Raw genomic sequence first — 24061 nt, 5'->3', positions numbered from 1 at the left:
AACTGAAGTCTCGCTGGTGGGAACGAGGGAGAGGAGTTTGTTGTGTACATAGAGAAACTGCTTATTTTTTAACATTACTCTAACACAACAAACCCCTCTCCAACTCTTTCCACCAGCGCCTTCCTGCAACAACTCGCCTCTCACGAGATTTCAGAGCAAGAATTGTCCTTGAGTGAAACTTCAGTTTCCTGTTCCCTCGTGGGGATCCTTTTCATGATGTTGTCAGACACCTGGCATTATGGTCTGAGCCTGTCGGTGGCAAAAATAAGCATTTTTGGACATAATTTTGACTAGTGCAATTGCCCCAAAGAAATACGTTGCAGGCATTGCAGCCAGTTCACGGCTGCTGGCTGAAGCCATGTAGTGCAAGATTCCAAAAAGATTTGTACCTACTAGTCACTTTCACACCAAAATATGTGAAAATTAAGTGACAGAAAACTAGAAAAGTATTCAGTGGGATTGAAAATTATGTTACGGACTATAATAGATCTGTATTTTACAGATAAACCGGCATACTGTAATTCAATTGGAGGTGATGGTTTCCTGCAGCCACAGAGAAATGTTGTTGGAATGAGTCACTCTGACCTGATTCAGACTTTTAACACTATTTACATGAATGAATGAATGAATGGCTGCAACAATAAGTCAATTACCCTTTTTAAACATCTATGCACAATGCTCATTATTGTCCCAATGGTTCAATAAATACAATTAATGGTTCAGCAGAAAAGCATACAGTATGATTTTTTTTTGTTGTGATGTACTTTATTTTGACATGACAGCTAGTGTGCTTAAACAGGATGTGAATTCTGCTGGAAGGCCAGCATATTGGGGCCCACTAAAATGAAAGTCTGACTTAATGAGGGATGTAAAATATGTTGAAAACTGTGTTTCAGCAGCTCAATGTCGATAATATAATTATCACTTGTATCCTGTTAGATCATTCCTGCCCTGACAGGAGAGTCCTCTTCTTCACCATCTGCAGGCACGAGTGGTCTGTGATAGTATAGTAATTATGGTAAAGGAGTTCAAGTACATCATTCAAATTAAAAGCTTACATGTTGTTTTTGGATCATATGGGACAACCAGCAGTTATCTCCTGACACTTGAAACATAAAGCAGCACCTCACCTTCCTGTCACCTCTGGGGAGATGTACAGCATGAGGTCGTTATCTTGTCTTGAGGTGTGTAGGAGTTTTATAATTACCGAAATTCACCAGCATTCCCCACAGAATAAACCACTAACCAAATCTGTGTCAGTCACAAAATAAAACACTAACTGGGAGATTCTGGAGCAGCAGCTATGATGTTTTCCTCCATGAACAAAGCATCAGAAAATGAGAAGCTTGACCCAAAAAATTATGTCTTATAATCCTCAGTTTGAGTGATATTTTGAGGAGAATTTCCCTGATCCACACACACAAACTCCCGTGGGAACTTTATTTCAGAAGTTTAAGAATAATGCATGTCAGGCATCTTTTACTGTTCACCACGAGCTCCTTAATCCTCAGTGAGTCTTTATCTGAATGTCAAAATAACAAACAAACAACAAAACAGAAAAATCAATGTTAGTTTATCCAGCTCACTGTGTAAAAACAAACATTTTCAATGCCGCCTCGTCTCTTCTTTCTGCCTCTGTTTATGAAGCAGCATGCAGGTGTGATTTGTGCGGTGACCGCTTGTGAATATCAGAACATCTGATTGTTTTCTAAGGTAGGAGAAGATCTTTACTCTATTCACATGCAGGGCCAGGTGAGTGGCAGTGCTTTCCAATCCTCCTGAGGCTTCTCTCGCAGACACTCTGTTAATGCAGAAGCAGCCATGCTGGAGAGGGGGGGGGCGGCTAACCCAGGCAGAACTACATGGAATATTAATGCCCCGTGTCGCACCGCCTGTCCTTTCTTTGCACAAAAGCTGCTTTAAAAAGCCATTTTAACAGCATTCTTAAAGTTATTACAGGTCTGCTCTGGATCTTTGATCTCAATTTTGTAGTCTTTTCTGTGCTTTTCAGAAAATGGATAAAGGTGTCGGAGCGGCCCGGATGAAGATCTAGATGTGGGGTGACAGGTGACGGACAGTAATGCGGGAATCCTGGTCAGATCAGTGCAGATAGATCGTCTGCCCACAATTACCAACCCGTCTGTGTGACAGCGCTGTCCCGGCCAGTGACCTCCAATCTGAGAGGCTCAGGGGCCCCGGTGCCTCCTTTTTTCCCCTCCCCACACAAGTCCCCTCAGATTACCTCACACTTTCATTCCTGCCAAAGCAGAACGAGTCTGCTCTCTGAATCAGCAGCCAGGCAGAAAATGTGAAGAGAGGTGAGCAGGCTGCATAATTGACTTGAAGCGGAGGATTCAGGTGGAGGAGGTGTATCTGATTGGTGGCGTCCTGCTCTGTTCAGATCTGTCTCCCTTCATTCCACACCGAATAAACAATGACAAACATGAATAACGCAGGTGCCAGTTAGTTTGATGATGTTATATTTTAATGACTTCCACTCTCACCCAGTTATTTTTGGTAGTCAATCTCAGGACTAGATGGTAAATCCAGGGATGGAAGCAAAGTTTCCTCCTTTTTTTGTTTTTTTTTTAGTCTTAATTTTAAAAATGAATCCCTGGAGGAGCTAACCCATATTCACAAATATCTGCAATAGAGGAAACAATATACCTTCTACAGTAGTGTAAATGGTTTTTCCAGGGAAAGATAATTCACCATCGCAGAGTTGGCAACCTGCTGATGCTAAAGGACTCATTCACCCATGTTACAAAAAGTCATATTTTCTCACCCACAGAAACGATCGTGATGTGATTACTCAGCAGACAGCAGGTTATTGAGCCATTAAACTTATATACAGTGCTTGTACAGGCTGAGTTTTGTCCTCAGCAAAAACAGCAACAGACTGAACTTACTGCTGAACTACAGCCAGTCAGGACCCATCAACAGTGATGTGATCATTTAGAATAGAAAGAAATTTAATCTTTGAACTGAAGTCAACTAAATTATTTAAATTAGCAAAGGGATTTGTAATTTCTTGCACTATTCTGCATATTGAATATTTCACTGAATAAGTGAAAACTTTTACCTGCTACTGGCGCTAGAAGAAAAGATTAAAGGATCTTTAAAGGACCAAAGAATTTGTCCTCTCGGGACCATGAATTATGGTTCATATTTACTCACTTGGCACTTTTATCCTAAGCAACATTTGAGAACAACATACAAGCATGAAGAAAGCAAGAGATCTACACTGAGTGACAATAGATACTAGTAAGAGCAGGTAATGCCACAGCAATTCATCTAATAGTTGTTGAGATATTTCAGACTGGACTGAAGTGGTGGACCAACCAACCGACACTGCCATCCCTAGAGTTTGTATTGGGTATGGTCATTGGGGTGTATTCGTATCTAGTCGTTTGTCCAAAGCTGCGGTTTAAAGACAGCTTAAAACGTCTTATAGGAATTTTTGAGGTTAAACGGCCTAAAGCTAGCGAGCTTCTGACTGAGCAATGTGGCGAAGCATCATTGATGAAGACTCCTCAACAGCAGAGAAACGAGCAATGAGCCAGTAAAGAACACTGCTGACGATCTATGAGTTCTGGTCTCACGCGGCTATCACTGCATCAAGCCAATGCAGGCCCCATTAGTCACCTACAACATCAGTAAAATGCCTTTTTGATCGGGGTCTTCATTGTTCACAATGGATGAGCAACACTCAAGACGGAGGCAAATTATCACCTAGACTGTATGTTACATCCATCTTAGTTTAGAGTCCCGCTTCTTGGTTCAGCTTAGACTCAACAATATCAGTTTTACCTCCAAATAAAGTGGTTTGATGATTACTGATCATCTGAATAAACTGTTCAAACCTGCCTGATGTCTGACTGCTTGCGTTTCTTGCCACGTCGGACTTAGTTTTATCAATGTCGCAGTGTTCCCTGAGCTCAGTTATTTCTTAGGAGACTACAATGTCAGCATGACCAATAAAACTAGAAAAATAAAGCCCTAAATTTTAATAACCACCGTTATGTCTTGTCATTTTTGACCCCAAAAATCTTGAATGATAGTTCCTCAGGTAATTCAGAACAGTAAAAAGAAAAAAAAGTGAAAGTTTTGCATTCAAAAATTAAGCATCAAGTGGTTTGCTTGAATGCAGCAAGATGACCACATTTGAATTGTGACTTCAATATTAATTTGCGGCGGGTCCTTGCTGGTTAAGAGATGATTATAAAGGTATATTAATCTATCATTTAGATTCTGCAATGCCTGTGTGAAAACCTATTTCTGCCCCCTTTCTGCTTATCATCAATGCCTCCTCTGGCAGCGGCAAAGGCCCCTGAATGGACTCCAGGCTCCGGAGCAATGCATCTTCATCTCACTGCTTCACACTCCAGAAAATAGGCTAATCGCCATCCCCCTGCTCAACCCCACTAATCTCTGAAAACTCACATTTACTTCAGAGTTCTGGCACCTGTCTTATCTGAAGGGAGAGGGGGATCCTCTCAGTGTACAAGTCAGTTTAACCTTTGGCCTTGAATTCAGAGTAGAACCATAGCTCATAGTAAAATTTAACATTTTACCATTAACAGCGAGTTAAAATCATAATGCAAGAAAAATGCTGGAAAATTAGGCAGTGATAAATGTTTTCTCTGAGGGCTACTTCTTCTTGTTTATAATTTAAAAGGTCAGACTCTGAATTCAAAGTTCATTCATGCCTACAGACACTGTATGTGGATGCCATACGTGTCATATGTCAAATCTACATTAATGAGCCGCACCATAGCAATCCCCGTACTGAGCCAATAACAAGATCGCCTAATGATTTTTACAGTTACAAACACCTGACCCCTCTAATGGCTGAAATCTTCAGTTCTCTCCTCATTGTTGCTGTGAACAGATGAGACTCCTGCAGCCACTGCTCCTTCAAGTGGCAAAAGATAATAAGTCACTCTTCATGAGCATTATCATCATCCTTTAGGCCCGAGGAAATTGGAAGTTGGAGTTGATGTAAGCTCTGATGGCTCACTGAAGCCCCCATGTGGACTGAAGAGGACATTTTCCACATATGGTGTCACTGTAGACTTCAGTCTGTAGCTCAGAAATAAATATGTCCCATCACATCAATTCACACACCTTTTTAAACAGATTTTGGTGCTGGGAAAGCCCAGTAAAAATACATTTCACTGCAACACCAGCAGTTTAGGTTTTAGGAGTTTTTGTTCAAAAATATGCCAAAGAAATTAGAGGAGGATGTGGTACCTGAACACATCTTGCTGTGACTTGAGAATGTGTGAAAACTAGTAAGCAAAAGGTAAAAACAACTCCGTAAAAGATAAACAGCTGAAAAGTCTAGCCTTTGTCAAGTGGTGGTAGTACCGATGGAAACTCAAGAACCTACTGAAACAGCCATGCCGGTGACCATAGTAGGTTAACCTGTTGGCGTAATAATATTTAAAAATTACCACAAATAAGTACAGCTGAGGCTGATGGGAATGTTAGTATAGTTTGATACCCTGAATCAGTTTTATCTGATAATTTGTTTAGCCTGCATTTAAAAGTCTAACCAGGGACGGCAGCTACAAACTAGCCTCATCTAGACGCCCTCTATACATCTGTTGCATTGCTCCCCTTTATGTAACAATGTAAATCTACACATATGGTTCCTGTCAAATAACCTAACAAATAAAATCTACAGTTTTTCACCTGTTGTTATGGCACCATATGGAAAGAAATTTCAAGGAAATCCATCCATTAGTTGTAAAGTTATTTTCATCTGGAGCCAAGTGGCGGGCCAACTAACTCATACTGCCACCCACATGTCTACGGAGAATGAGATAGGCCTATTGCAAAAAAAATTAAAAGTAGTTTCATAGTCGTTTTCATGTTTATACTGTGTGGTATTGCTTTATTCTGTTGTAATGAAATCCAAAACTAAGATTACAGCTTAGTGTGTGCACAGCAATGCCCAGAATATACAAGCATTTTCTTCAATTTAACCAAATAAAAATCTCAAATTCATTTAAATAAAAGTCCTTTTCTCTGATCTCATAATTAATCGAACACTGTTCACTCAGGCTTCAGCTGGTTTTCAGTCTTTTTGTTTCTACGTTGTGTGTCGCTGCCTCCTCCTGGTCTCTTTTGGCACCTCGAGCCACGTCGGGCGTCTCACTGTTTACCTCAGAGCTGCTTCCTCTTGGATGTCTCAGCTCCCTCCTGTCTCTTCTCTCCTCCATCTCACCGATCTCCTCGGCGAAAAGGGTTTTAAGTGCAGGAATGAGCCTGGGTAGGATTTTAAAGTCCCCAAAGCGAATCTGAGTAAAGAAGAAATAGGGAAAACGGTCAAGTGACTGTACCAGATCTGAACTATAACTCCTGAAGGAGTGAGGCTATGGACAGAGATGACAGAGTCTTCTCTCACAACCTACTTCATTTCAGCGTCGCATCTAAAAGGAAAGAACCGTTACATACATGCTTAAGGAACGGGAATCAGAAGTGAACTAAAACCATATAAAGCTCAGGAGTGCAGCTGTTTAGTCAAGCATCCTGCAGTCTGAAGCTCCACTTCCAGGTCTCATTAATACAACAGCACAGAAACCAGTCTTCCAATCACTCAATCTCTTCGACTGCCATTCATTCAATACAACGTTCAGTGTTTTCTCAATTTAAGTGCATTTTTACCCTGGATCTGTTTACTTGTCAGTGACGTCTAAATTCTTGTCTGAACTCGACACTCAAAACTTTTCTGTTTGCCTTTTATTAAATTACATTTAAAATTTTAAGGTGTATTAAAATGAAGGGCAACTGGAATTGGATGAAGATAGGGTTAACTTAGAGTCTTATCGAGTTTACCCCTCCCAATTTCAGTTTATGAGGAGGTGGAGTTGCCATTTTGTTTAATGACTCCCTCCAATGCAAAAAGATGTCTTATGGGAATTTTGCTTCTTTTGAATATGTGGCTCTTCAGCTGAATTCCTCTTCGAGCTATTTTTCTAAATATCTACAGGCCCCCTAAATACTGTGCAAACTTTGGTGAAATGCTGTCTATAATCTGTGTTGACTTTGACTGTGTGGTTATTGTTGATGATTTTAACATCCATGTTGACAACCCCCAGGACAGAGGGACTAAAGAACTGTGTTTTGTCCTTGATAATTATGGATTGACTCAACATGTGACGGAGCCCAGACACATTAAGGGGCACTTATTCATCTCCAAGGGTCTGGACATTTCCAAGGTTGTTGTGACTGATGTTGCTCTCTCGGATCATTCCTGTGTTTTCTTTGAGAGCGCTATCTGCGTGCACACAAATGTTCAAACAGAGGTGATCACAATACGGCATATCACTGAAAACACTAGTGAAAATTTATTTAGAGTCAAAATTAAACAAGGAGAAGCAGCGTTCAGTTATTATGCTCCGTATATCTGGAACAAACTCCCAGATAACTGCAGGTCTGCTGAAACTGTCTGTTCTTTTAAATTAAGACTGAAGACTTTTCTTTTTACCACTGCTTTTAATTAAATATTTACACAGTGAGAAATGAATAGGTAACTGAGTGAAAAGATAATGAGAGTGAGACTGAACAGAGTGAAGGAAGTGGTCTTAAATCTCGCGCCTGAGTGATTTGCAGGAACCTCTGTCCACCTGTAAACACGCAGGTGGGTCCAGAGTATAACTTGATCAAAGTGGCCTGCGGACAGACATGTCCTGGTTTCTCTGTAGTGTCTTTTAACCCTGATTGTACACTGCACTGTAACTTTACTGTCCTGTTTTACCCTGTTTATTATTATTTTTTAAATCCTGTTTTTACTTTCCATTTCAAAATAATTATATATTTAATGTGTATTTTTTTTCTCTCTCTCTCTCTCTCTCTCTCAAGTAAAAAAAAAAAAACAACCTAAAATCAAAGTTCATAATAGACCTTGGAACTAGTAGTTTAATTCAAGGTTCAGGTTCCTTTGATTTGTAATGAATCCTGATTTACATAAGTTGGTAATTTACGGCGCCTCACATGAGTTGATTGCATTAATGATTCACTCTTTGGGCCAGACACAGTACATTTATGGAGGTCAAACTGTGAAGGCAGAGTAAATGGAAAAGTGCACCCAGAGTTTCTTCCTATATTGAATTCATTCATGCGGCCACCTCAAAAGGATTTACCACCACCTTTATTTATTTATTCCTTTCAAATATCAAAATATAGCTGAACTTGTGGAATGATTAGCAGAGGATGTGACTGAGGAAGAAGCTGCAGAGACCAATCCTGAACTGCTGTGCTGCCAGCTCGGCCGGTTGCTCCATCACAAACAGCTGACTGGTGCCAATACAATATGCGAATATGTATTCCCCCCAATATCTAAGTTTGAGTAAAACTTGTATTTGGATATTCTAATTAATTACAGTATAAAAAATTGGCAAGTAGCCCAATTTAGATGAGGTTTAGATTTTTATTAAAAGTAAACCAAGAATAGACAATTCTCGTGTTAATTTGTGAATGCAGTGCAGCAGCAGGTAGCGGTCAGGCGTCATTTACAGCCAATCAGCAGCGATTAAGATATTACAGTGAGACTTACTCTCATGTGGTCGAATGATATCCCCACTCTGTCACTGAAGTCTTCACTGAAAAGAGGGATCTTGGCATAACGCTGGCTGAAGTGGTTCAGCATGATGAACTCAGCGTTCATCCTCATGCCGATACCGATGGCCTGGGAGGTTGTGCTGTCAGAAAACATCAAGCATAAAGTCAGAGATTTACGTTACACTGCTTTCTCACAAGAAACTTTCAAATGGGAATATTGTTGTCTTCTGTGGACGTAAAAGATGTTTTTGTGAAGACATAACATAAAGAAGGTGCAAAAATCAATGTCAATATCTGTGTCAAGAAATTTAACAGTGCACTCAAAGTTAACTGCAGCCAATAAAGTGTGTGTATTTTGTTGGCTGATAGAATTTTAACTGCTACTCCCCCCCCCCACTTATTTGCATAAACATTAAAGCCCTACAAAGCTGTTTTGCTAAGCCAGTTTATTTTACTCACCTGTGCCTTTTCTCTACAGCTTCCTCCTCCAGCCCATCTTCCAGCGTGGCCTCGTGGATTAGTAAGGTTGCACTCTTTCCTGCAAAAAAACAAAAACAGAAAAAGAACAGAAATTTCAGCCGAATCAGAGGCCAGAAACCAGGAAAGCAATTATAGCCTCTTCCTGTCCCACAGGAAATCAATCAGGTAGTCGGCGTAATCAAGAAACGGCACGCCCTGTTTGTCTGGTGAGCTGGGCCATCTATAATGAACAGTCATGGGATATACTCGCTGTCTCTGGGAGGCTTTGCTTGGACAGAATCCAGTCAAGCAATTTAAGAAGAGTCAATGAAGTGGGATCCCACAGGAACCATTAGTAGAGCCTGCCAGCTACGAGAGTGATCGAAAGCATTAAGAAATATCGGATAAATTATTCAGAACCCGTGTAGTCAAGCTACACTTAGACAACCTTATATGAATCTCTGCAATATTGAAAGCGTACGCTCAATTTGCTATTACATACTGTGTGTCTGTGTAGATACACTCCAGTGAGATGTGGACTTTAATCATTCTGAGTGGTACTAACCGATGTGAACGAACGCATCGCAGGGCATGGTGTCACCAGAAAAGGCCAGTTTCCAGCCTGACTGGTGAGTGAAGCTGCAGGCGAAGGCGTTCTTACAGTGACGCACTATGCACGTCTGGAACTGAGAGACACACACACACACGCATAACTTTAAGAAACTGTGAAGCCTTGAACACTGAAGGATGTGATGTTGAAACAGCTGCAGACCTTTTCCAGATCATTTTTTTTCAGCAGCGCTTGGATGAATGACTTTGTCCTCTGTTTGGGCACCTCGGCACCATCACACAGAAAACTGTTAGGGATGAAGCTGAAACAAAAAAACAGATGACATTAAAGACGATGACATCAAGCCCTCAAAACTTACATTTCATTCCTCCACTCCACTACATTTCAGAAGGAAATACTGTGCTTTTTATTCCACTACATTTATCTGACAGCTATAGTTGCTTGTTAATAGAAACTGACTGATTAATCGGCACACTGATATTATTGGCCGCTATGAGCTAATTGCAGATAAATTGACATTAGCATTGATAACAGCTGATACAGTAAATGACAACTAAAAATGGAGAGACAGAAGATGGATCCTTTAATCCTGTTACGAGTGTTGTGGTTACATAGTTTTTCCCACCAGAAGGCACTTTGCAACTCCCCTGTTGCCACAAACACAGCAATCAGCTGACATAACCAGCTGTATTTTCTTCAAAGCACTATTAAAAACAATTTTTAAAAAAGTTTATTTTTCAATGTCTGGTTATCTTGGTGAGGTCTCATAGCTACACATAACAAATGTATAGGGTTAATCTTTATGTCATGTGTTTCTCAAAATAAGTAAGGAATCAGATATATCTATTATTGGATATATTGGATTATTGGATTTTAAAATCGTCAGCCATCAATATTGGTATTCAAAATCCTATTTTGAACTAGATTGGACTGTCTGTCTTTGATTGATCCAGTAAACTGAAAAATCACAGTACTCTACTATATGATGTAAAAATCCTGTAAATACAATCCTGCCATAAAGCAGATCTGCTCATTGATTTTGCATTGTTGCCCACAATGACTCAATACAACCAGAGATGGTGAAAGAGTAGCTGCCTTTGTATTAACAGTCAAAAAGATCATTAGCAAGATCTCTGACGGCTGATAAACTGACAAAAATCATTTCACGGTATGAACTGTTAAACGGCTCTGCATTATAACAAATACAGGACATGCGGGATCCTGATTAACACGGAAATAATTTTAAAAATCTAATTAGTTCTGAATGCTCTCTGCAGGTTACAGCAAGAACTTTGATCAATATGCTAAACATGCATCATTTTTAATAAGGACTTTTCACAAGATCATACGGTTACCAAAACAAAAACACTTTCAGTACATAAAACTGAACTTCACATTAACGCTTGGATCATTTTCAAACTAAGCACACACACAAACATATGCGGAGGATAAGGAGGATAAGTTGACGTTTGTTATCTTAAGATGTCTCTGTGTCCACATACTTGATATGGTTGAGGATGTCCTCACAGTAATTGTGATACTGGTTGAACCAGGTCATGATCTGGACCGGAGCCACCAGGTAGATGGGACTGAATTCTTTTCCCAATGTTGCCTAAGAGACAAACATTAAATTCAGCTTCGTGTTTAATGACCAGTAATATATTTTCATGCTGTTTTCAAACAAACAAAACAATGTATTGGGATTTAGGTGATCTTTTACATACCAGTGCTCTTTCCCTCTGATACAGCAACATCAGCAGCCCCTGAGAGAAAGATGATCATCAGGATGGGGGTTATTTTGAACAGGTTTGAAGCAGCTCACTTATATTAAATCATGTATAGCTGCTTACTGTGTGGTGGTCAGCATGCATGTGTGAGATGAAGACTGTTGAGATCTTAGACAGAGCCTCGTCCACATCGTCCCCGTAGTGTCTGCAGAGCTGACCGAATGTTCCCTCTCCACAGTCCAACAGTACCGACTGACTCGGGCTACATGCAGGTACAAACAGAACATGGGCATCATTAACGCTTCTGTCTTGTGACCCCTTTATGTGCTTATGCAACATTTTGACAGAAAAGACTGACAGTTTTTCATTACTTGTCATTGTTTCAGCATTTACAGGTCTGCACCAGAAAATGAATTATTAACTCAAGAGGAGTCCATTTTAAATTCTAGCGACGATCCCAAAGTTGGAGTGAATTTTGGGTGTAGTGCACTGCATTAGTTTTAGCAAGGTGTACCTAATAAACTGGCAACATAGTGCATTTCCATCTGATGGAATGATGCAGCCATAAAAACATCTTGTGTTCAGTCTTAGGTTTAAATATATTGAATTTTTTTTTCTTTTAAAGAGATATAAAGAGGAAGGAGTTTAAGAAAATGAGCAGATTATTGAAGACATTCCTCCCTGTCCTGCCACAAAAAGACAGAGGACACTGCACTGCAACTATACAGTGCAAGGACAGCTGATGTGCTTCTGGTTACTCCAAATATGCAAAGGGTCTCCTGATGAGTCAAGACTTCTCTTCTCCCTGCTCCTTTATGATCAGAGAATCTGAATTAGGTTGTTAGAGGCTGCAGCATATATTTCAAGTTATGTTGAAAGACTAAAAAAACCCCATAAAAATAAACAAACTGAAAGTGTGTCAATTTCAGGTGATAATAAAAGTAAGACAAAACAAACTATAAAAAGGAGTTGTGTTGCAAATGGTAGTTTTATTATCTGGATTATTGTCCACCTGTCGATGAGTTTTATGGGAACATCATAACAATTAACTAAATACAAATTTTGAATTAAAAAAATGGCCGCTTTACAATCCATTTTTAGGTTTGTGTGGAAACCTGAGATCTGTACCTGATATTAACTAAAGTGCCACTGACGTTTCTGATCTTCATTGGAAGAGCTGATCCTGTTCCCATGAAAACCACCTCTGGGTATTTTTGTCCTCGTCCTGCAGCAGAAATCATAACATCATGCATTTCTACAATCACTAAGATAATGCAAACAAAAATGACAGTTTGACATGGATGCTAAGAACCTTTTTCCCCACATCAAACATCACTGAAGGACCGTCCACTTAAAAGGAAGAAGCCTTTTGTTTGTTTTGTCTTAATAACTAAAAATATCCCTCTGGTATTCCAGAGAACTCACCCGAAAGCTCTGCAGCATCAGCCGAGCAAATCCGCCTGCAGCTGTCCACTTCTTCCAGAAAGTTCGAGACTTCAGAAGCCTCTTTCACAAAGTTTTTAGTGTTGCAGGAGGGGATGGCATCTCTAACGAATGAAATACAGAGTCAAGAAGACACACACCACTGCCTGCAAAAAAAAACACTGGCGGGGAAAACAGGGAATCTTTACAGATCTGACCTTGATGCGCCTCTACAGGGCTCGACAGAAACAGTGAAGAAAAAACACTGACACTTGTAAGACGAGGTTAAAAAAGAAGAAAGAAGAAGAAAGCGGCTGAGAGCAATGGTCCATTCCAGATTGTTTTCTGTGACAAGGCAGCGCTCGGAGCTGCAGAGTAATGTCGGCTAAATTGGGGGGATTGAAGGACAAACTAACCTTTGCCACTCCATTACAGGTCGGAGCTGGAACTTGAGCAGACACTCGGCTCTGACGTTGGTGACGTGTAGAGCAGCCTGAGGCTCCTGGGGGTTAACAAACACACACACAAAACATTGTTTTTTTATGTTTTCTTACAGCTACTCTTCATGTACCACACTTCATTCATCACTTTGTGAACTTTTAAAGAAAAGTACAAATACAGAATCTGAGAACTACTGCAGTCAATACTGTAACAAAAAAATAAAAAACAAAATGGAGCAAATGGGAATGATTATAAATAATTTACAGTGGTAAACTTCAACATGGTAACTAAGCAAACAAAGGAAAAATTATTATATATCTCAAAAAAAAATGTTTTCTTGTAAATTAATTCAAAGCTAAACTTTCGTATATTCTAGAGTCATTACACACAAAGTGAAATATTTCAAGCCTTTTTTGTTTTAATCTTGATGATTACGGCTTATAGCTCATGAAAATCAAAACTGCAGTATCTCAGATTTTTAGAATAAAGAATATATAATACACAAATGGCAACATGAGAAGAGCTCTAATCAGTTAATTAACACCTGCAAAGGTTTCCTGAGTCTTTAATCTCTCAGTCTGGTTCAATGAAGTTCAAATTAACTTTTCCACGATATTCAAATTTTGAGATGTGTAAAATTTTGCTGAGGAAAAAATGATGCATACAAAAAAAAAAATCCAAAATGTGAAATCTACTGATTATTTCCCAAATAACATCATTATAAAATATCAGAAAAAAGTGAAAAATGCCCATTAGAGGTCTACAGCCTGATTCGTTTCAACATGTACAGTCAGACTTTTCACCTTGCAAATACACTGAATTTACAGAAATAATGTAGAAGTAATTATAAAAAAGTATGCCAAGAATAGCGTTCATATCAGTGCTCACTGAAAGGATTACATCTTATCATCAACGTTACCTTTGTTTTGTAAGACTTGAGTTCTGGAAAGATTTCTGGGTGAATCATGTTCAGCTGCGCCTGAATCTTGTGACTTCGGATGTTGTGGACCGTACAGACGTGTTCATTAAGGATCAGGTGTTCTGTTGTGGATGGAAACCTGCGGAAACACAGAGAAAACTCTGAGTTTGTTGAACTGAATGTTAAAACAAGCAGGATTCTCCATGGAGTCTGGTTTCAAAGTGCAAATACAAACCTCTCCATCCACTTTTTGTATTGATCCGTTTCCAAAACAGACTCTGGGGTCATGTGGACTACCAACGCAGTGCAGTCCTCTGTCCCTCCTGTTTGGTATCTAGAGTGGATGACAGACCAAATTTAACACTTTTTGTTTTTTTAAATTTATGTTTTTTCCCACATGCATTCAGCTTAGTTCAAATAAACAAACAAACATTAACTACCTTCTCAGCTGCCGATTGGTGCAAACCGCTTCAACAAACTCCTCAGACGGACACTCGACAATAATAAAGACTGGTCCTGGGTCAGTGGGAGTACAAACCTGCTCAGGCCGGATCTACGAGAGGACAGAAATGGTGTCAGATAATACATCTCTGAGCTGCAGCCTAAAGCCCAGTTCAGACCAAAGATTCCCGACAAGAAAACTCTTGACTCTCAGTACTTCCGGCTTTTCAGGTTTGCCGTTTTTTTTAAGCTAGATTTAAGTTGTAGCTTATTAAAATATGAAAGAATGATTATATAGATGAGGAGGAGTGTCATGCATGCTGCTGTTCAAGCTAACAAAGAGCAGTCTGATCTTATTAAAGAGGTAATATTCTGCTTCTTGGCTTTTCCCCGTTCCTTTATTGTGTTACATATTTTTGTGCAATGCTGAGTGAAAAAGCCAAAAGTCCACCTTAAAAGGGAGAAAACACTGCTCCTGACCTGCCAGAAAGCAGCTTGATTGTAGTCCAGCCTTTACTTCAGTAACTTATCTGCGTCACCGTGTTACATCTACGTCTATTCAGCCACGACGTCAAAAACCACACACAAAGTGACAAGATGTCCGCCCGCTGCCTCCCCTCACCCCACCTACCAAATGTAAGATACCCTCCAGGCAATCAATGGACATAAAGTTGTTACTGTGATGTAGGGACAGTGCACTTATTGTTATAAAACATCACATATGAAAGACAAATTAGTTAAAAATTAATAACTTACCACTCTGAAACCCCTGGCTTCAGTCTAGTCTAAGGATCAAACAGAAGCTTCACTCAGTAGCTAAAGCGGAGTGTGAACACAGGGTGACAAGAGGCGCTGCAGTAATGTGCGGTATGACAAAAATATGGTGTTTTATTTTAAATTAAAACCATGTAAACCTGTTGTGGTCCATCCCCTAAATAAAATTATGAACCTGAAAATGAGCATTATATGGACCTCAATAATTACATTTGTGTCAAACAGACATGACTGTTCCTCAAACAAACTGATAAAGCTACCGTCTCTTTCCTTCATCCAAAACACCTTTTCGACCAGCTGACAGTTTGCTGACTTCGCTACGAGCTGACTGGCTGTCGAAACAGATGACGTCCCTTAAGCAAGTGGCTGGTTTGCTCTTAGAACTTGAGTCGCAGGCGACGCCATCGGCTGGCTTGAGCCGAGCGGAGACGGACCAGTTTACACCGCTGCAACGTTCTAAAAAGCTTTCGCCTCGTCGTGAATCTTTGGTCTGAACTGGGCTTAACAAGGGAGGTCATATCAGACAGAGATAACGCACCTCTTGTCCTTGGTATGTGATACTTTTCCCGTCCTTCAAAGCTGCTATGAGTGGACCGATTGCTGCTGTGCCTCTGTGGGGAACAAAGGTTTCATCAGTTCAGAGAAGTAGAACTATAGCAAAAAAATTTGTTTAAGCTCCTTCAATGTAAGAATATGCTGCTTTTTTCTCTTTTAACAGAATTGTTAAATTAAAATATTTGATTTTTGTACTGTTGGTTGCTCAAAACAAGCAATTAGAATTCGTCAATTTGGGCTCTCTATTTTCTGAACATTTTACAGAACAAATAAAAACAGATAACATTTAGAATGAACAACAAAACATGCCAGGTGCAGTTACATTCATGGTTTATACAACAATTGTGGGCTATAATGACAATATAATAAGTAGAGCTATAATACTTAATTAAAAATAATCAGTTGACATCAATTGACTATTTCCATCCCATAAAGTTCACTCAAACCCGGAACAATAACAAGAACGACATAACTAATAATACTAATACAACAGCTGTATGGATCTGATGGTTAAAATGAAGAAAAACGCATCATACCAGATCTTATCCTTATTAAATGATCAGTAACTGCCACATGTTCTGCTTTATCTGCATTAAAAATCCACTTACACTGGCAAACCGAGCTCCTTGGCTTGAGCGACTAAGAAATTTCCCTTCTTGGGGTGAAGCTGGAAAAAAAAGAAGAATATCAGATACAAAAGTTCCTTCATGTGTACATGATATACAGGATGACAAAACTCTTGAAATTTTCCTACCTTACATATGAAAGAAACCACCAAAGAGGTATCTTTAGCTGAGTTTTGTCTTTCACCTACAAGATATTAGAAACAAACATTAACTGTTGGAAAAGACACGTTTTTACACCCAAGCTGTATGTATCTCCTTTATTTACACTGTGTACTGTATTGTCGAACTACTACTGGATGGATTGTCAGGAAATTTCATCATCATCAGCCTCAGTTTAGAGTTAATAACCAAATGTTAGCATGCTAACACACTAATCTAATACAGGAAAAGTAATAAACATCAGCGTGCCCTCAGCGTTCAGATTGGGGAAGTAATAAATATTATATGAAATTAGGATTAGATTCCTTGCAGTTCAAGGAAGCACAAATATGTAAACTGCATCAGGTTGAAAATATATGATGTCAGTGTGAGTTGATCAAAATGTTTGAGAATGAATCTATGAACTCCTCAAAACAACCAGATCATTTTCACAAACATAAGCTTCAGGATTTCCCCTTCAGTTCGTGACACATGCAAAATCCCCAAATTTCCGCGAGTGGCTCCTAGACTTACAGGACTCACCTGGCCTTCCACCGTGGCTGTTAGTGTGGATGTCGTCTATCCTGGGAGAGGCAGGACTTCGAGAGGGGCTACTCCTGCCTGACGTGGAGGAAAGCTTTCCGCCATCACCCCTCAACTGTGCTAGAAAGCAAAAAAAACAAGAAAGAGTCAGCTTTGAACCATAACACTATGTAAATATCAAAAGCAGGCAGCATGATTATTTAAACTCACCAAATATTGGCACTTGATAAACAGTCATTGTCTCGTCCGTGTACGTCTCTTCAGTGTACGGTCGAACCGCTGGGAGCGTATGATACAGTACACATCACACAAGGCTGATACAATGCAAAGAAACAATGCAGTCATAAATTCAACATACACAGCTTGATGTCTTCCAGTGGTCCAGAGAACGACTTGATGGCATTCAGGTAGTTCTCCTTTTGATAAAAGAGGCAGAGAAGAAGAGACAGTAGATGTAAAGCAAATACATGTTACATTAAAATCCTGCTGCATGCGTGTTCACACTAGGGTTGGGCGATGTCTACTAATTTCCACTGGACGATGCCACAATGAAGATAACGTTGTCATCAGGTAAGTGGGGGGGGGGGGGGGCAGCAGTCGTTCTCGCACAGTCTATAAGTTACGTTACAAGTCGCAGTGGATATTTTAGGCACGGACCAGGTAAAGCAACAGTAAACACACAGAGTGCAAATGTTGGTTTCATTTGTTTGAAAGGCTGCGTCATTAATAAGCCGACGTGCGGCTCACCTGCTGCTGTGATAACAGATGGCGGTTGGAAATATACGGAAAAAAGATGAGTTCTCAGTCTTTTAGGCGACTTTATAAAACATACTGCTGATGGAGAAAATGGAGCAGATGGGGGCAGAGAGGCAGAGAGGCGGGGCAAGCCGGGGTGTTTACCTGAGGTGTAGGTGTGTGTGAGTGTGTCAGAGTGTGGGGAGAAGAGAACTCCGAGGCAGGTGCATAGCCTACTTAAAAACAATAATAAGAATGTTCAGGGTCATTAAAACCTGCTTTCACAGGGTGGTAATAAGAAAGTTTGAGATTCTTTTTGCTGGGGGATGTCTGTCAGCCATCGCCGATGGACGATCTATCGGCCCAACCCAAGTTCACACTGTATGTCTGAGTTTCTCACCAGCTGTGGAGGTCCGGAGAGAACACACTCTGGAACACCAGTGTCCTTCAAGGTTAATATCATCCCTGCAGAGGAAACAACACACATGGGTAAGTGTTCTGTAAACAAAACAATAAAAATCAGCAATCAAAATCATATTCAGTAGCCGCCATACTTCCAAAAATAAACCTGTCTGTATAACTAAATCGCTACATGCACATCTTTTAAGGATATAATACACTTTACTTTAATAAATGTGTCAATACATGTCACTAAGAATTTTTATGAAAATCTTTTGATAAAAGTATTTATGCTTCTTAAAATGATGTGCTTTTTCTTATAATATAAATTTTGCTAATGTTTTATAATTTGGTGTGGTCTAAATCCTCAACCTAAAACTCTCAACACTGTTTCTTTCTGAAGCCTGAGATATTATATTTTTATCAAAATATAAAACAAATTATTTCAATATGTTAAACTGTGACAATAATCAAAAGGTATCAAATAATAATCTGCATTCATTTTGTAAGAAGCCAGTTTTGCAGCTCTTAAGACATGTTGTCCATATTTCTCTTCTTACTACTACATATTCAACGTAGTGACGAGACGCGCTCTGTAGAGCAGTTTGTCCGTTTGGGCTACTGTAGAAACATGGCGACGTCCATGTAAGAGGCTCTGTGGTGTATGTAGATAGAAATGGCTCATTTTAAAGTAATAAAAACATAACGGGTCATTATGAAAGGTCTTTATACACCAATGAAAAGATAGTTATGGATATTATATTGAATTTCTGTCAATAGATCCTCAGAAATATTACACACTGGACCTTTAATGAAAACCAATAACTATAATTAGGTGAAATATAATCTAGGGCTGCACGATTAATCTGATTGCAATCACAATGTGCGATTACATAACTGCTAAAAGGGTGCGATTCAATAAAACAGAGACAGTGTGTGTGACGCTCTCTTCTCTGTGTGCGCTGCAGTCTGCTCATTATCTTCGCCCACACGGGGCTCTCGCATGTGCCTCTAAAACAGATAAGCCTACGTGCAATGACAAAAAATATTTATGAGCAGTGTCCGAGTAACTTTTAAGACAACAACCCCCCCTCCCCGCCTGGCCGCTAATTGTTCAAAACATAGTCTGATGTGCTCCTAGACTGGGGGCGGGACATTAAAAAAAGTTTGACGTGCTGCAGCAAATCATTAAATGTCTGTGTTACATCTATTTTTCTAGTTATTGTTATAAATATTGTTTAACCTTGTTCAAGTTGAGAAATGTCAGTATTTTGTGCATTCCTTGATAATTAAGCAAGTAGACTCACAGCACCATTTGTTCCATTATAATCTAATCGCAAATCGCAGTATGACTTTTTCTCCAAATCATGCAGCCCTAATAATAACCTTCCTTGGATAGCTATGACCTGGATGATATGATCTTCACAGACGTCACCTTTTCAGTTCATTTCACGGAGCAACAACATCATTCATTTGGAGTCGTGTTTGTGTCTCCTGATTCACTTCCTGTTTTTGGTCTCCACCAACTCTTGAGGGAAATATCACCAGCTAGTTTCTAATAGGGATGTACTGATCCAACTTTTTCAGTCCCGATACCAATACCTGGGCTTTGGGTATCGGCTGATGATGTTACTGATCAGTGTAAAATAAATGAGCTATATTCCTCACTGGGAGGAAGAGACTGGGGATCATTCCTTCATGTGTGAGGTGACATCAGGCTTGATCAGGTGTGAAATACTTCCAAGCTGCTGACCCCTTGATTTTAGCTCACTCCATGCTGTGTTAGCTGTCCTAGCAAAATGTTCAGGTCTACCGGAGTACTGTTGACACGGTAATTTAACTGATTAGATCGGCCCCATAGATCAGCCTCTTGACACTGACAACACCGTCCGGCTATCTGAGTAAGTACGGAGTCCGATATCGGATCAGCGTAGTCTCTAACTGCGTCTGTCTGTGTCAGCAGCCTGCTGTGGCCAAAAACGCTATGAGAGCACAGAGAGTGAACAAGAACAGTAAAGTTGCAGCCAGACAGATAAACAATAGGCTGAAACTCACTATAAAGCTCTGTAAAAAGCCGAGCGGAGCTGCAGGATCATCAATACGAGAGACAACTTCCAAATTGTTTTTACATTCTCATTTCATACATTGTTCTTAGAAAAATACTGAACAGTCAGTGACACGTATTATTTTGGTGTTTAAGATCCCAATTCATCAGACAGATGCTACTGACCTGATAAACCTCCCACATTCTCCCAGCTCAGTCTGGTCAGGAAGATGTTGTCCAATCGAGCAGCTTTCAGTCTGCCAGAGGAAAACACAAGAATACGATCTGTCTGTGTCCATCAGACTGACCGAGATGACGACAATTTGGGTATGTTGCGATGTTCAGCTTACTTGTGTTCCTGCATGAGTCTCTGTGTTCCTTCTCCACAGTTAAACAGATACCTGCAGCAGAGGGGAGTGAAGTTTGTAATAGTTATGCCCTTAATACTGCCTCCTTTAAATACTACAGAATTTGACACGAGTCCCCAGAGTAGGTGTTATGGGGAGCCACACATTCATGAAAGACTATTTATGTAGCCTGAAACTAAATCGTTAATAACTTATTTTTCATCATCAAAACTTGGTTTAATTGAAGACCACCTGAAAGCATCTTTAAGACCCCGAAGGGGCACACAGTTAACTTTACACAGCAAGATCAGTTTACTCTTCACAAGGAGCACTACTGGGCAGGTGCTCAGTGTCTTCTGTGGCTCTGGCAGAACTTTCGATAAGCTCTTTAAAAACCCAGATGATGTCCTCGGGATTGTCTCAGTTTGGGCTAGATTTTTGACAGAAAGCCTGTGTAACACGCTCAGGTTTGGAGTTTAAAAAGATGTGACCACAAAAACACATTTTCAGGTTGTAAGTGTGGAGGATCCAGTTATTTTGTAGCTTGGCCTATACTAGGGAATAGTTTTAATATCTCAGCTTCTGCTGCACACATGTTGACCATTCTTTTTTAAATGTGTCTCTCAAAAGTCCCCCAACTTCATGGTATGCAATGCTACCTCACAGAAAAAGTATGGGAGTTAGCATTGCACTCCCAACGAGTAACTTGGGAGTGTTTCATATCTTTACTAGTGGAAAGTTTCATTCCAGTGTACTTGAGTGTAGTGAGAAGTGTGTTTTGTTGCAACTGTAAGCACGCTTAATAGTAATGGGGCGGCTGCGGCTCAGGAGGTAGAACGGGTTGGCCGCTAATCGGAAAGGTCGGCGGTTCAATCCCTGGCTCCCCCTGGTTGCGTGTCGAAGTGTCCTTGGGCAAGATAGTGAACCCCCGAATTGCCCCTGTGTATGAATGTGTGTGAATGTTAGTTTCCGTTTGAGCACTTAGGCTCAGTGTAGGAATGTGTATGACTGGCGCTTTGAGTGGTCGAAAAGACTAGAAAGGCGCTATACAAATACGGAGCATTTACATTTAATGTCAGAGTGAACTGACACATCCTAAAGTACACTTGTACATCACTGCAGCAAGGCAGAAATCCACTGGAGGTCAGTAAAAACAAGATTTTCACTTGATGTTAAGCTGATCTTCAACAAACCACATATAAACTACAGTAATTATGTTTTGTCGTTGTATGTTTTGCACAGTTTCCTTTAAAGACTGCATTTTAATCTAATTTAACACTTTGTACCACAGTTTTTGTATGTGAAATTTGGGTGAACGACGCTTACACAGCCCTGGTTTCAAATTTAAACCCCGGACCACTGAACCCCCTGACATTTTTCTGCATAAATTACCTGTTGTACTCGGAGAAGACATACAGTGACGCAGCATTATCCCTGCTCCCAGCGCCGACCACCTGCAGGTACACCGTGGACGGTCCGTGAACGTCGCCTCGTCTGCTGCGGTTCTCTTTGGTTTTCACTCGCCGCAGCGGCTCCTTCTGCTTGGCTTTCTTCAAACCCGGCGGCTGTCTCGTCTCCGGGTTATTGTTAGTGGCCATTGTTCGGAAAAACTGGAGAACAGTCCGGGGGAAACGAAAATGACAGCGTGCGACAGCCGGAGGACCAGCAGAGAGAGCTCTGCCTTTGACAAACAGGAATGTGAAGGACCTGAGCTTCAGATGGACCGTATTCATAATAAATACGAAACCCAATATTTTTAATTACCGGCGCCGGTGAATCACATCTGAACACACTCAGTTAAAGCTTATTTAAATAATTAATTACCTAACAGAGGCTAGGTGCACATTCAGCAGGACTTTGGAGGTTGGTTGACACATGTGACACTTCTTCCGGCATCTAATGATGACGTTAACATATCTTATAGCTCATTGGTGTGTAGAATCATTTAGCAGGTTTTGTGGACCAATCACAGAGGGTTTTTGAGAGAGGGAGGCGGGGATAAAACTACTTATTGAAGAGGGGTGTAACAACAAAAACTTACCTAAAATAATATTACAAATATTAAGCTCTTATAATAAATCCTGACTAGGAAATAACCCCAAACATCATGCTTATTAAAAGGGTTGAAACAATTTAATAGTGTAAAAACAAATATATTTATTTTTTTTTTTTTACAGATTACCAACTCATGATGTGAAGGAAAAAACAGATGCATGCACAGGTCAGGCAAACATCCACCTGATGGGAATCAAAACAACAAATGACATCTTTACGAAAAACTGAGGTGGAGATTTCTTGTTTTAAAAAAGCTCACATTATCCCAAAAGTGATTTACAGTTCACATAAAAAAAGACATTGAAATTGTCAAACGCAGTAGCCAGTACATTTGAAAAAATAAAAGATTTTTGTTTGTATTTAGTCACTTTTGGGATCAAGTCATTTACTAATTAAATGATGAGACTATAAAGCAGGAAGAAACAGAGAACAGCTGCTCAACATCAGCAAAACCAACTTGCTGATCAATGATTTTTGGAAAAAGGAGGTGAAGACACTCACTCACAGTTTCAGGTTCCTGGGAATCAGTACCACAGAGAACTTCACACGATTATCTCACATCTCCACGCTGGTAAAGAAAGCTCAAAAACGCCTGTATTTCTTAAGGAAACTTAGCTAAAAAAAAAGCTAAATTGCCAAGTTCTTACTTTATCAGAGGAGCAATAGAAAACATCCTGACTGGAAACATCACAAATTGGCACAGGAGGTGCACGGCCCAGTGATGATATTATTCTGGTATACACTGTTAGATGGTATCATATTACTCTTACATGTACTAATCACTAATGCTCAGTGGTGGACTCAAGCTGTCTGACAGACAGGGGCATCAAAACACCAAAAAGGGCAACAGCTTCAGGTGGTGGGGCAACAGGGCGCTGAATTTGGACGACACGCACTGACACACATTTATTGAAAATTCATGCCTTTCGAGTGTATACAAAAGCTGGTTTAGATGATTGGTATTCTCGAGCGCCCCCAGAAACAAAACATCTGCGCAGCATAACTTAGTGAATATTTATTTATTCCATTGGAAGAGCACCGCATCACCTCGAACATTGGGACACCCCAGAGGGCACATCATTGTTTTATGTTTTGGTTTTTATTTTACATAAGAAGTGCACTTCATCACATTGTTTGCACATACGGGCACCTTGGAAGGTACTTGACTATATTTCCTCACACAAAAGTCGAGACTAGAGGGCACTGCATCATGTTTTCTTATTTTATTTATCAAAAAGGGGCATTCAAGAGGGCACTTTTGTTTTGTTTGTTTTTAACATGGGAGTCCACCACTGCT

General features: G+C 40.1%; 1 protein-coding gene across 2 annotated transcripts; it reads right to left on the bottom strand.

Moving 5' to 3' along the window:
- Nucleotides 1-5867: 5867 nt before the first annotated feature.
- Nucleotides 5868-22595, bottom strand: elac2 (elaC ribonuclease Z 2). 2 transcript variants are annotated; one of them, XM_038707274.1, is made up of 24 exons: nt 22102-22595; nt 20713-20763; nt 20549-20619; nt 18320-18384; nt 17543-17600; nt 17395-17463; nt 17176-17304; nt 16632-16687; nt 16486-16544; nt 15861-15933; nt 14548-14660; nt 14343-14441; nt 14108-14246; nt 13164-13249; nt 12751-12872; nt 12454-12550; nt 11449-11587; nt 11323-11361; nt 11101-11210; nt 9800-9899; nt 9593-9713; nt 9028-9106; nt 8564-8708; nt 5868-6305 (listed from the first exon to the last, which is right to left on the bottom strand). In XM_038707274.1, the coding sequence occupies exons 1-24, from the start codon at nt 22440-22442 to the stop codon at nt 6072-6074; spliced, it is 2595 nt and encodes an 864-aa protein (XP_038563202.1). In that variant the 5' UTR covers nt 22443-22595; the 3' UTR covers nt 5868-6071. The 2 variants fall into 2 exon arrangements, with proteins under 2 accessions (XP_038563202.1, XP_038563211.1); XM_038707283.1 differs by having other exon boundaries at nt 17185-17304.
- Nucleotides 22596-24061: the final 1466 nt, after the last annotated feature.

This window comes from Micropterus salmoides, unplaced genomic scaffold, assembly GCF_014851395.1.
Source record: "Micropterus salmoides isolate LMB-PRFRI ecotype aquatic unplaced genomic scaffold, ASM1485139v1 Ms_hic_scaffold_10, whole genome shotgun sequence".
Classification (NCBI taxonomy): domain Eukaryota; kingdom Metazoa; phylum Chordata; class Actinopteri; order Centrarchiformes; family Centrarchidae; genus Micropterus; species Micropterus salmoides.
This window is presented reverse-complemented; position numbering and strand designations above follow the sequence as displayed.

What these genes read in the sequence shown, in the direction of transcription:
- elac2 (XM_038707274.1), bottom strand. Translation starts at nt 22,442, where the DNA reads ATGAATACGGTCCATCTGAAGCTCAGGTCCTTCACATTCCTGTTTGTC. An exon ending in ACTGGAAGACATCAAGCTGT is followed by an intron (nt 17,464 to 17,542) that starts GTATGTTGAATT and finishes ATACGCTCCCAG; the next exon opens with CGGTTCGACCGTACACTGAA. An exon ending in CGATGCGTTCGTTCACATCG is followed by an intron (nt 9,107 to 9,592) that starts GTTAGTACCACT and finishes GTTTTTTTGCAG; the next exon opens with GAAAGAGTGCAACCTTACTA.